The sequence below is a fragment of the Anolis carolinensis genome, chromosome 3 (assembly GCF_035594765.1).
Source record: "Anolis carolinensis isolate JA03-04 chromosome 3, rAnoCar3.1.pri, whole genome shotgun sequence".
NCBI lineage: Eukaryota > Metazoa > Chordata > Lepidosauria > Squamata > Dactyloidae > Anolis > Anolis carolinensis.
Genome location: NC_085843.1, coordinates 90,445,399 through 90,458,100, shown reverse-complemented (window position 1 = coordinate 90,458,100; position 12,702 = coordinate 90,445,399). Strand labels below are relative to the sequence as shown.

Below are 12,702 nucleotides of genomic sequence, written 5' to 3'. Positions count from 1 at the left end.
AAATTTGGTTTTCAGATTTCCTTTTCTCAATACTTTTCACTCACTAATGCATTTTCGCTGTATAGGTAAGATCTACTTAGTAGCACATGAAAAGCTGCTTTTTGTCCAGCAATATCTGTATACCAGCTGCCTCCCCAGGGAGCACTGGAGTATGCTTTCTCTAATGCAAATTTATTGGCCAAATTGAAAATGCAATAAAATACTTTTAACAGAGAGCTTACCAGCGAGTGTTCAACCCCTTCGAGAGAAAGCATCAATGATAATTAATTGAACCCCTCCAGGATTAGGTGGCAGTCTAATTATAATATGCACCTACAGACAAATAAGGCCATTCCTTTTTGGAAGAAGTTTCCATGCTAATTAGGCACCATGCCTTGAAAATACCTGATGGTTTTACTTTAAACAAGATGCCATTAATGTATCTACCAATGATAAGCAGTAATGGGAAAACAGTTTTTGCTTGGGAGGAATATTGCATAGATTTCCAAAGAGCTATAGTCTTGGATTTTAAATCTATACTTTGCTCATACTCTGTAAGAATACAGTACGTGCACAACATCTTGCACATAACCATGTTTAATAAGTTATCATGTCACAAAGCTTAATTGGTCATTGTTCTATAAACTGAAAATAGATATATGCATTATTTATTGGTGACAGAACAGAGTTAAAACTGTGACATAGCACTCAATACTAGACGTCAGGATCTATTCAGTTCTGAATGCTCTTCCCTAATGGCTTAACTCTTTTTTTAAAAAAATACATGAAAGTCTTTCACCATTTGAACTAATTTGATGAAGTCAATAAAAATGTAGCTGAGAAAAATGCACCTGGCGCACTATGTCAGCAAAGGTGGCAATGACAGCAGGACAGTTGCAGTCAGGACAAGGCAAAGGCAGTGGCAATAAGGGAGGGCAGAGAAAATCCTCACAGTCACCATCAAGAGGAAATGCTGATAACTTCAACACTTCTGTTTCTGCAGTAACTGACTTCTGGGTTGATCTTCAAAACCAAGGTGTTTTGAGAAAATTACTTTAGAAAATCACCGGTTTTGTGACACAAGAGATAGGCAATTAACACTGCTGTTCTGTGTCTTCAAGTGTTTACAGAGTACAGTGATCCTAAGGCAGGGGCCTCAAACTCGTTTTCATCGAGGGCCACATCAGCCTTCAAAGGGCTGTTAAATCCATGGGTGAAAAATTTATGGATACAGAGAGTCAACTACATATATATACACACACACACACACACACACACACACACACACACACACATATAGTGGTGGGTGCCTCTTTAGTTTTTACCCAGTTTGGGTCTCAAGATGTTACTGAACTACAGCTATCATCATTTTTTATTGTTCGCCATATGGACTGGGGATAATGGGGACTGAAATCTAACAAGACTTGTCACTCTGAGGTTGGACATTTTTATAGTCAAACACCATCATATCCACAAGCCTTGTATCTAAACTCAAACCATACTGTCCTAACTAAACAGAACAAACTGTAGCCTTTCTGATGCTACTATATCGCAACTCCCATCACCTCTAGTCATGATGTCTAATGATGAGGAATATAGGAGTTGTAGTCCAGCATCTTGAGGGATACATAAAATGACACAGTGGGCCAGATTTGGCCCGCAGGCCTTGACATATGTGCGGGATTTTTTTGGACAAGATTTGTTCATAGGAGGTTTGCCATTGCTTCCTTCTATGGCTGGGAGAGCATGACTTACTGAAGACAGACTTCCATGGGTGAGTGGGGAGTCAAAACTCTTGTCCCCTGGAATCCTAGTCTAGCACTCAAACCACAGTATTGTATTCTACTCCAATGCATAATTACTTACACATATCCCAAAAACACCAGATCTATCTAATCTTGGAAGCTGGCCCCAGTTAGAACTTGGGTGGGAAGCTGGCAATGCTGTAGGATTTATTTGAATTGAAGGATTTGACAGAATTGCCATAGGATTTTTTTTTGCTTAAGAAAATCCTACAAAAAATTCAATTGATCATCATAAGTCAACAGGTGATTTGAAGACACATACACACAGATGTACATGTCAACTGAAAGCAACAGTTTTACCTGCGCTACTAAGTGTAGACAATAGTATCATTTTAATGTCCTATGGAAAACATGGCTTTTCTAATACTAATCTTCCAAAGGATGTTTGCATGGCTTTCTTTGTTTTCCCTCCTTTCCTAATAGCAACAATTTAAGATGAAAGGAATTGTGCTAATGGAAATTTAGTAACTTGTCTGTATAATTAAACTGGTTTGAAAGTAAAAAACAACAACAACAACAACAACAAAAAACACCCTACAATTGCTTGACAGAGTTAGCTTCCTCAGGATCCTTTGAAGCAGGCATGAACAATGAAACCGTATTTAGCATAGGTGGCACAACATGTTTCTAAGGACATCTGGAATGGGAAAAAATCTGACTTGGCCATGAAGCGAACCTGTTACATAAAGACAAATAATGCCATAAAATTCCTGCACCTACTTGAAAGCGTGGTTGTAAAAGAAGCTCAAATAGTGCTCTAACAACTTCACAAATGTCTACATGACATTTCTGTGATGATTTATAACTGCCACAAAATATGAACCATGCATTTCCACTTCCTGGAGAAATATACTGCATTTAAATCTGGTTTAGTTAATGCTATACACAAGTGCAATCATTCTCCTCCTACATTTATAGCTTGTAAAAAGGCTGCTTTTGCACAAACACTTCCTCACTCACAGAATGATTACTTTTGCACCCACAGACATACAGAGCTGACACAAGATTTTTTTCTCCTTTTCCACTGACCTCTCTTACAAGAATAGTACACCTAGGCTTTGCTTCCACCCAAAAAAACAGAAAATAACTTGCTTAGTTATAATGTCTGCTAGATGAATGCACAAAGAACACAGCAACAATGTAGTTAAGCTGCTAAAGAAATAAGAGCAAATTGGATTTTGTTTATCTTCATTGAAATTGTTAACTCTCTTGGAAAGATTTTGCACACAGTAATCCACTTGCTGTATCTCTTATCAAGTCAAAAGACATTGAAGCTTTGTGTCTAACAGTTGCCAAGAAGATCATGGCAATAAAAGTAAACCTTAAACAACATTTTTTAAAAAACCATTAAAAGGTGATCCTAGCTAAGTACTCCAAGCCACTGACCAGAGTAGATTCAACTCATCAGGAAGGGAACCTGACATAATCTTTTACACAATTGTGTCCATTCAGAATAGAGAATCTGTTTGTAAGAAAAGCAAACTGGCAAGCATTGAACATTTGATCTGGTTCTGGAATTCCAACACATTCACTTGATTTGACATATGTGATACAACTTGCTTTAAACAAACATCTTCTGATTAGGCCATTAAGTCTCATCATCCCTTTAAATAACTTCTGTTATTGCAATTCATGTATGAGAACAAGATATTATTTAGTATGCACTTTAGCCACAGACCTTTGCAGGGTGCAATATAGCTACGTACAGGGCAGAATTAATCTAATTATGTTTCTACAGACCTGGAATTTTTAAAATGTTCAAAGAGATACCCCAACCTGGCTTTACTCTATAATTATTAAATGTCAATGGAAGAAAAATACTGAATAGTCGGAATAGTTGGAATAGTAAGTAGTCAGAATTGGGTGACGTCAATGGACTTGACATTAAAAGGAATCAGGTGTGTCATAGAAATTCGGTTAAACTCAACCATTCTATCTATTAATGCTTCAACAAAATGCAGAGTAGTGACTGTCCTTTCCCTACAGCTTTCTGACCATCAAATATGCCCTATAGGGTTGGAGAAGCACATGGAGGAACTAGCAGAGGGCGAGATGGGAAAGTGAAATGTGTTGTCATAGGGAAAGTTCAATTGTACAAAAAGAAGGTGATTTATACAACACTGAATTTTGTCCATATTCAGTTTATAAACAATTGCTGTCCTCTATATTTTGGCTTTGAACAAAAATGAATAATTAAAAAGAGAGACTTTTAATTCATTTTGATCCTGGTATTCTATTCTACAGAATTCTACTACCTCTTATCTTTGCCTTCAAAACTAAGGATGAATGTTTACATAATCTGCATTTTTCACATAAGAGTATTAGCAGCCAACAGAAGTTTTCTGCAACATATATATTTCCAGTAGGAACTTTCTGGAAAACCTCCATTGAGCTACTCCCAAATTTATTTTAAAAAATCTCCAGGACTGAACAAGAAAAGGGTTTCTTTTACAAAAATGAAATAAATACAGTATGTTGTAATGATGTTGATATAAAAAATCTCCATAACAAAATTAAGCAAGATGTTTCTGGTGTATCTTTTACTATACCATGATAATATGTAGTGTTTTAATGGATAAATGTACAGCAGTCTATGCATATCTATTTGAAGTTATTATGTTCGGAAAAATAAAATGTTGAGGCATACTCACAACAGAGAGCTTTCTGCAATCTTCGAAGCTTCATGGCAGTTCTGTATGCTGAGAATCTAACATTGTTCAAGTCAGCTGAGAAACAGAAGAAGAAAAATGGAATATATGATTCCATAAGTGTTTGAAATCATCATCATCATCATCATCATCATTTAATTACTTATTAATCGCCCTCCATCCAAGATGCTCTAGGCGATTTACAAGATAAAATGAATTGCTTGAAATAAAAACTGGAAGAATCTTTCCTGCTATATATGTGAATAATTAAATTGGTAACTTGGAACAAATACAAGTTGAGCATCCTTCATCCAAAATTCCAAAATCTAAAATTGTATACATGGGTAGTTGAGATAGTGACACTTTTCTTTCAAATTGTTCAATGTACACAAATGTTTTTTAAATGAAACATAAAATTGGGTTGCTGTGAGTTTTCCGGGCTCTATGGCCATGTTCCAGAAGAATTCTCTCCTGACGTTTCATCTACATCTATGGTAGGCATCCTGAGAGATTGTGAGGTATACAGTATTGGAAACTAAGCAAGGGAAGTTTATATATCTGTGGAAGCTCCATAGTGGGAGAAATCACTCCTGTCTGTTGGAGGCAAGTGTGAATGTTGTAATTAATCATTTAATTAGCATTTACAGCCTTGCAGCTCAAGGCCTGGCTAATTTCTGCCTGGGGGAATCCTTTGTTAGGAGATGTTAGCAACTCACAGCAACCCAATGATTCCGACCATGAAAGCCTTTGATAACAACATAAAATTATTGTTAGGCTATGTGGATGAGGCATATATAAAACACAAATAAAAATCATGTTTAGACTTGGATCCTGTTTCCAAGCTACTTCATTATGTATGTATACACAAATACAGGTATTCCAAAATAAAATTTAAAAATCTGAAATCCAAAACACATCTGGTCCCAACATTTTGGAGATAGGAGACTCAAACTGTTTTTTAAATAACAATCATTAACATTGCCATCACCATCATCACTGTGTCCTTATAAGGCATGTTTAAAACACACAAACCAAAGTCTCACAGAAGTTAAATACAGTAGAGTCTCACTTATCCAACATAAACAGGCCGGCAGAATGTTGGATAAGTGAATATGTTGGATAATAAGGAGGGATTAAGGAAAAGCCTATTAAACATCAAATTAGGTTATGATTTTACAAATTATGCACCAAAACATCATGTTATACAACAAATTTGACAGAAAAAGTAGTTCAATACGCAGTAATGCTATGTAGTAATTACTGTATTTACGAATTTAGCACCAAAATATCATGATGTATTGAAAACATTGACTACAAAAATGCGTTGGATAATCCAGAACGTTGGATAAGTGAGACTCTACTGTATTATTAAATATTTAATATGTTAAATTAAATGTTATGCCTCCATACATGGGAGTAAACCACGTTACAATGAATGGATTTGCTTCTGTGAATACATGCAGGATTGCTTGTTATGTCTGCCTCATCTAGAGGGAAGAATAGGACAGCTTTCTTGAGATTTCAGTGAAACTGTACCACAAGAAAATGTTTGGCTGGCTTATGTCCCAAAATGACACAATGTGCTTCTGTTAGACTATTAAATTGTAAGTACATTAAGAAAGGTAAGCATTAAGAACTTGTAAATCCTGTCTTCATCCCCTCCACCCCCTCCGCTTGGAACTGAGGAGAGTTGCTTGCCCCAGTATTTTAAAAGGGAAGCCTACACCGAGAGGAACTTAAACGAGAGAGAAAGAGAGAGAGAATCCTGCCAGGCTTTGTATGTGAGAACCAAACCCCATGATGCAACAGAGAACAATGTGGCTTTATAAAGTACTGAAGCGATTGCCACTTTCACATAGTTCTGTGCTCTTTCTTGGCAGCATCCAATTCCATCCAAGACTACCCCTTCCGTTTATATAATGACCTAACTTTTGTGACTTTGAAGTTGCAGTGAATAGGCAGAAAATAGGATCTCACTTCAAGTGCAGGAAAAGTTGGAGAAGGGACTGAAGTATTATGGGATAATGACTGAAATGTTTTTTTTTCATTTTGATTCTATTTTTAATCAAAAAAACAAACTTCAAAATAAATCTGGTGCCTGTGCAAGGCAATGGGTGCATACCGGCAGGTGCCTGCAGTGATTGTACCACAAAGGTTTTCTCTGGCACCTTTATGGCTCTTCTCACCCAACTGACCCTTTGTTGAGTTCTTCCAAAGCAAATGCCTCCCTTTCTTATCTCAGTGCTGCCACAAGGCAATACAAAGCCTGCTCTTGCAACACTCCATGGAATCAAAATTAAAAGGAGCAAGGCATTTTTATTTGTAGCTTTTGTTCTACATCCCCATTCCATTTTCACTTTTGGTGAACCACTTGGAACTGCAGTACAAAGTGCTATGCCATAACTACTCCCCTTTCCATCTTTAGTAATATAGATAATTGTTGGTATTAGTAGTGGTTGTTGCTATTATTAGTGGTAGCAGCACCACCAAAAAAATAATGATATATTTCTATTGACTATAAAACAGGCAGGCATCAAATTATCTAGAGCACCCATTTACACAAATCTGTTGCCAACAATACACAGTTTCTAATAAACTCTGCAGAAAATGCTTCAGTTATGCTCCACAAAAGGGAAAATCAGCCTGTTTAGCAAGCTTGAATTCATTATAAGTAAATGTTTGGTTTTGTAACTTTATTTTATATACCTATATAGCTGGGTCATCATGTAATTTTTTTTGGACAGAAAGTGTTGTATGTGAAAAAGACAAAAAGTCCTGATCTAGATTGTCAGTTCTGGATAGTCATCTTGAAAGCCAGCTGTTTAAAGAATGAGCATGTTAGTATAATGCTACCAACATTCAAGGTGTATTTGGTTTATTACTATTAACTGACTTTCATTAACATTTTAATGAGTTGCTCATTAGTGTATTGTCCTGGCATTCCTTCCTGCCAAATCAGCTTTTCCATACTGGTGCCAGCTCTACAAACCTTGAAGTAGCTTAGAATACATTTTGGAATCTAAACAAAGGAAGTTAATCAGTCCTGAAAGCACAATAAAGCCTTCTTTTGCTAAGGCACTGTGGCTATAACTTCATTGTGTAGATTTGTAAAAGATCGGTACTTTTACTTCAACTAGTAAGGATAGAATGAAGAAGGAAGATTTTGGTGTTAACAATGAAATTAAGAAGTGAATGATGTAGATTAGCATATTACAAAAGACAAAAAAACATTCAGATGTTTTTTAAGTAAAGTAAATGGATAAGGTTAGCAGAAGAACAAACTTTATACAACACATGAATTAACTGCCATATTTGGATTAGTAATAAATAAATTTATCCAGATATAAAAACATGTTAAACTTTCTAATATTTCTGAATCTATATATATAAAAGAGTAATGAAATTGCAGCCTAGAACAAAACAACAAAACTACACATTCCAAAAACACTAAACTTGGCAGCACAACCCCTCATCCATGCCTCTACGTTCATACAACAAAAAGAAAAGAAAAATAAAGTCCTAATTAGAGGGAAAGGAATAATTGTTTTTATCCAATTGCTGCCAGTTAGAAGGCTAAGCTCCGCCCACTTCAAGGCTATACAGTGCTATTCAACCTGACCAACCAAGATTTTCCCTAGATAGAAAACTCCCAAGCTCTGAAGCCACAAGGCTACTCCGTCCCATTGAACCTGGCCTAGCAAGGATGCCCTATGTAGAAAGCGGTCAGGCCTTTAAGCTGCAAGACTATTCAGTGCAGTTCAAGCTGGCCAAACAAGGATTCCCCTACTGAGGAAGTAGCCAGGTTTCAAAGCTGCTCTTTGATTGAGGGTGCTACTCTGGCTACTCCAGAAAACGGCCAGGCTTTGAGGCTGGAAAGCTATTCACTGCTATTCCACCTGGCCAACAAATGATTCCCATAAGCCACAGCAACGCGTGGCCGGACAAAGCTAGTTAACTATAAATGCCTATCATTTTTCAATCTTACTTTATTCCATAGTTCCATAGAATGCAACCATAGCAATTAAAGTTGCATTAAAGTCTTTTCATTGTGCAGGGTGAAATGCATTTGTTTTCAAAACATTGGTAATAAGGCTACCTTTGCAACTGTATTCTGTTATCTGATTCATTTCATGTTTGGAATTTCTCCTTTCGCAGCTGTTATAAGCAAACATTTTCTCCAGCAGCATATTTGAGTGCCAAAACTCAGCAGCACAGACACAAGAAAAATGCCACTTTCTCTTTAAAAGCACCACTTTGCAACAAATCTCCATTCACAAACACAGTATTTTAAAATAAGGCACACACAGGGTACGCATCTTGTTTACTGATGAATTTCAACAGCATTGGCATGTAGGGTCTCACGATTTATGGGAGGAAATAATGGTGCATGGGTTTGCAGATCATAAGGCATGGTACAGATCCCATCTGCAGCCAGTTATGAACAAAAATTCAACTTCATGCATTATGTAAAATTCATATCCTGCATCATGATTACTGTTTGCTTCCATGTCCTTCATCAGCAGTCTCCTTCATCCTGTTGCCCTCCACAATTTGCTGTTTCATGATGCCAGCATAGCAACCCACAGTGAGAATAAAATGGAGGGATGTGGAAAACTAGGCTCAGTTCTGTAATCCAACTGTGGTTAAGGACTCCCCAATATTATATATCCCTCCTTGCCTATGACAACATGGGTTTCTCTTGTGAAATTCTTCAGTGCTTTACTGGTTAGAAAAAAATAGCAATGTGGAGGTTTGATAAGCAAAAGCTTTTGCTCATGTTTTGAACTTGATCCAGTATTGCTAGCAAACAAAACAATATGCCATGCTAGCAAGCTTTCGTTGTGTTCATTTTACTTCCATTTTTCTTGTTTTGTTTTTTAAAGTATACCCTCAAAGCTAAGAAATGAAAATTTAAAATGCATGTTTGTATTTATAAATGAATTAGCATACAAAATGAACAATACCACCCATTGAGAATTGGGGAGCATACATTAAAAAGTTAGGCTAAATGATGGGATACTAGTTGAGGTCAATAATGAATATCTGCACTAGATGCAGAGGCATGAATTATGCATACAGATAAAAAACATATAGCAAAACAGTATAATTTTTTGATAAACAGATGATAAAAACTGAACAAATGAAGTTAAAAAGACAAATCTCCCACCACAGGGACCCTGATCTTCCAAGCTATTATTTTTGCATGCTAAACATAGGTAATTTTAATGAATCAATTTCTCCTTTGGCTTCCTTTCCAAATATACATCTCAATGTCTTTATATAATTCCATGTTGATTGCACTAGAGAGAAATTACCTAGATGATCAAGTTGTGTGTGCTGTGTGCCTTCAAGGTGTTTCTGACTATGGCTACCTTAAGGCAAACTTTTCATAGGGTTTTCTGAGGTTAAGGAGTTGTGACTTGCTTAAGGTCAGTCAATAGGTCTCAATAGCCAAGTGGATAACTGAACCCTGGTTTGCAGAGTTGCAGTTCAGCACTCAAAAAGCTAAGTTACTCAAGGTTTATTGATCTGGGCAGTTTGAATTTCCCTCTCTGAGAGATGCCTAGTTCCCCACTCCACCCCACTCCAAAAAGAAATAATTTAGGCAATAAATGACCTGTCTAAAGCTAATAGAAATTCCATATGTTGACAAAAGTATTTTATCTACAGATACATTAACTGAAAATATATCTGCAAACTGATAGCTTAGATCTGTGATGTTTGTGTGAAATACAGAAAATTCAAGTCCTAATTCCCATGCAGCACATAGTTTCTATGCATTATATTCATAAAAATGAAACTGGAATATTTTGGAAAAATGAACAAAGTATGTGATGATCTTTATTGGCCAAGATCCTGCTGTCATCTTACATATTTGTTTGTTCCCCTCAAGACGAAGTTAGATACTTCACAAATTGAAAATGGAAGTGTGCATGTAGTGCCACTGTGCATGCACTTGAAATGCCATCCTGTCATGTATCTGTCATGTATTATCCTGCAATTACCATTCAACACAATGATTGCATAACACAAGTAATGCCTAACTCGTGACCGTATCTCCTATCATAAACCTGCCCGACCTCTCCGATCATCGGGGGAGGCCCTCCTGTCGCCACTACCTATATCTCAGGCTCGCCTTGTAGGAACAAGGGAGAGGGCCTTCTCTGCGGTGGCCCCTCGCTTGTGGAACTCGCTGCCCATTGAAATCAGGCAAGCCCCCACCCTTTTAGCCTTCAGGAAAGATTTAAAAACATGGCTCTTCCGGTGTGCTTTCGGAGAGTAAATGTTCTATGCTACTCCCCCCCGATATTTATCCTCTAGACTGGTTCACTATCTGATGTCCCGTCCCTCGAGGTTTTATTCTGATCCCTTTCTCACCCAGAGTTTTAATTTTTAATCTAGTTTTTAAATGTAGTATTCATGCGGCCCGCTCGTGTTATATTGCTGTTTTGATCTTATGTTGTACTGTTTATTTTATGTAATGTATTATTTAATTGTATTATGTTATGGTTTATTGTATTGTCTTGGGCATGGCCCCATGTAAGCCGCCCCGAGTCCCCGTTGGGGAGATGGTGGCGGGGTATAAATAAAGTTTTATTATTATTATTATTATTAACTCCAAATGTGAAGATTCATGTTATACAACCATCATTTTGCAGTGGAAAATTCAGAGGAAATGCAAACATATACCCATTCATGGATTCACCCAGCTGCTACAATTACTATTTAAAACAGCACTAGTCTAACTTGAGAAGAACCATCCCTTCCTTGCCTAAAAATAATGGTAGAATCATAGAGCTAAAGAAGTCCCTAAGGGCCATTAGTCCAACCCTATTCTACAATACAGGAACACATAAATCAAAGCACTCTGGAGTCCAGAGAGATGGCCACCCAACTTCTGCTGAAAAACCTTCAGAGAAGTAGTTTTACTATACTCCAAGGAAGCATATTCCACTGTCAAACAGCTCTTTCAATCAGTAGGTTTTCCCTAATATTTAGGTGGATTTTTTTTCTTGCAATTTGAATCTTTTGCTCCATTCCCTAGTCTCAAGCAGAAAACAAGCTTGCCCCTTCTCAATGTGGTATCTTTTCAAATATTTAAACATTGCTATTATGTCCCCTTTCAACTTTCTCAATACTAAACATACCCAGGTTCCTTTGCCGCTCCTCCAGAGAAGAACTCCTACCCCAAAGGTAGGAGACTGCAGCCTCAGGAATAGGTTAACATGGGAAAGTCTGCATTTATGACAATGAAATAATCCATTGTGTACTTTATAATAGATCAATTAGCATTCCCTGGAGCAAGAAGAAAAATAGCGTTGCCAAATATGTTTATTACCTATCAGTAAAGAAGTGGGTTTATATATAGGTTAGTAGAGAGTTTGGGAGAGAGCATTATCTTTTGTCCACAAAGGAATTCATTGTGATTCTGCAGTTTGTATTTTATAGGGATAATCTGCATGTGTATAACAAAAATCAAGCTATCATTTGTGGTTTCTTGGCAGGAAGAGGTAAGACAGGTTTGACACTTCCCCACCACCACCACCACCACTTTTCCTTCCTTTTCAAACAATAAACCTACCAGGCATTATGCCTTCTCCAAATTGCCTGGTATTTCATTACTTCTGTTATATGAGGAACTAGCCGTATGGCTAGCTGGCTTCTGAACAGCATCTATGAAAACACTATAGATAAGAAAAGAATGGCAAACCATTGGCACTTTCTGAATGCCACCCATTTACACAAATCTGCTGCCAACAAGATGCAGTTTCTAGTAAACTCTGCAGAAAATGCTTCAGTTGTACTCCACAAAATACTTTATTTGGGATGAGTCTGTCATTTTGAATAAATGAAGCAGATGTAAAAAAAGAAAAGAAAAAAGGATCCTGCTCCAAAATAGAGTACAGTGTTCCCTCACTTATCGCAGGGGTTACGTTCCAGGACCACCCACAATAAGTGAAAATCCATGAAGTAGGGACACTATATTTATTCAATGTGTGGAAGACAGCAAACCACAGACCATTTACTACAATGCAGTTTGTATTTTATTTTAACTGCTACAATACACAGTGCACCGGCAGAGAAGAAGAATGGAAGCTGAATAACCCTTTTTTATTTCCAACCCTCTCCTACCCTCCCCCCTCCCTTTATTTCTCCCTTTCCCCTCTTCCAAAACCCTTTGCACACTGAAAAAACCCATGAAGCAGCAAAAATACTGCGATAAATGAGTACATTAATATTAATTGAAAACCTGCAAAACAGCAAGGGAG

The 12,702-nt window shown here is 37.1% G+C and overlaps 1 protein-coding gene across 17 annotated transcripts in view; it reads right to left on the bottom strand.

Annotated features, from left to right (window-relative positions):
* The window catches only part of dmd (dystrophin), a 1,684,732-nt gene that overhangs the window by 61,154 nt on the left and 1,610,876 nt on the right, over positions 1-12,702 (bottom strand). For all 17 annotated transcript variants that reach the window (XR_010004953.1, XM_008107345.3, XM_016992722.2 and 14 more), the window contains one exon: positions 4,436-4,510. Coding sequence is in view for 16 of the 17 variants with exons in the window: in XM_008107345.3 (XP_008105552.2) it covers positions 4,436-4,510 (75 nt within the window). In the remaining variant the exon portion in view is untranslated. The remainder of the gene's footprint in view (positions 1-4,435; positions 4,511-12,702) is intronic.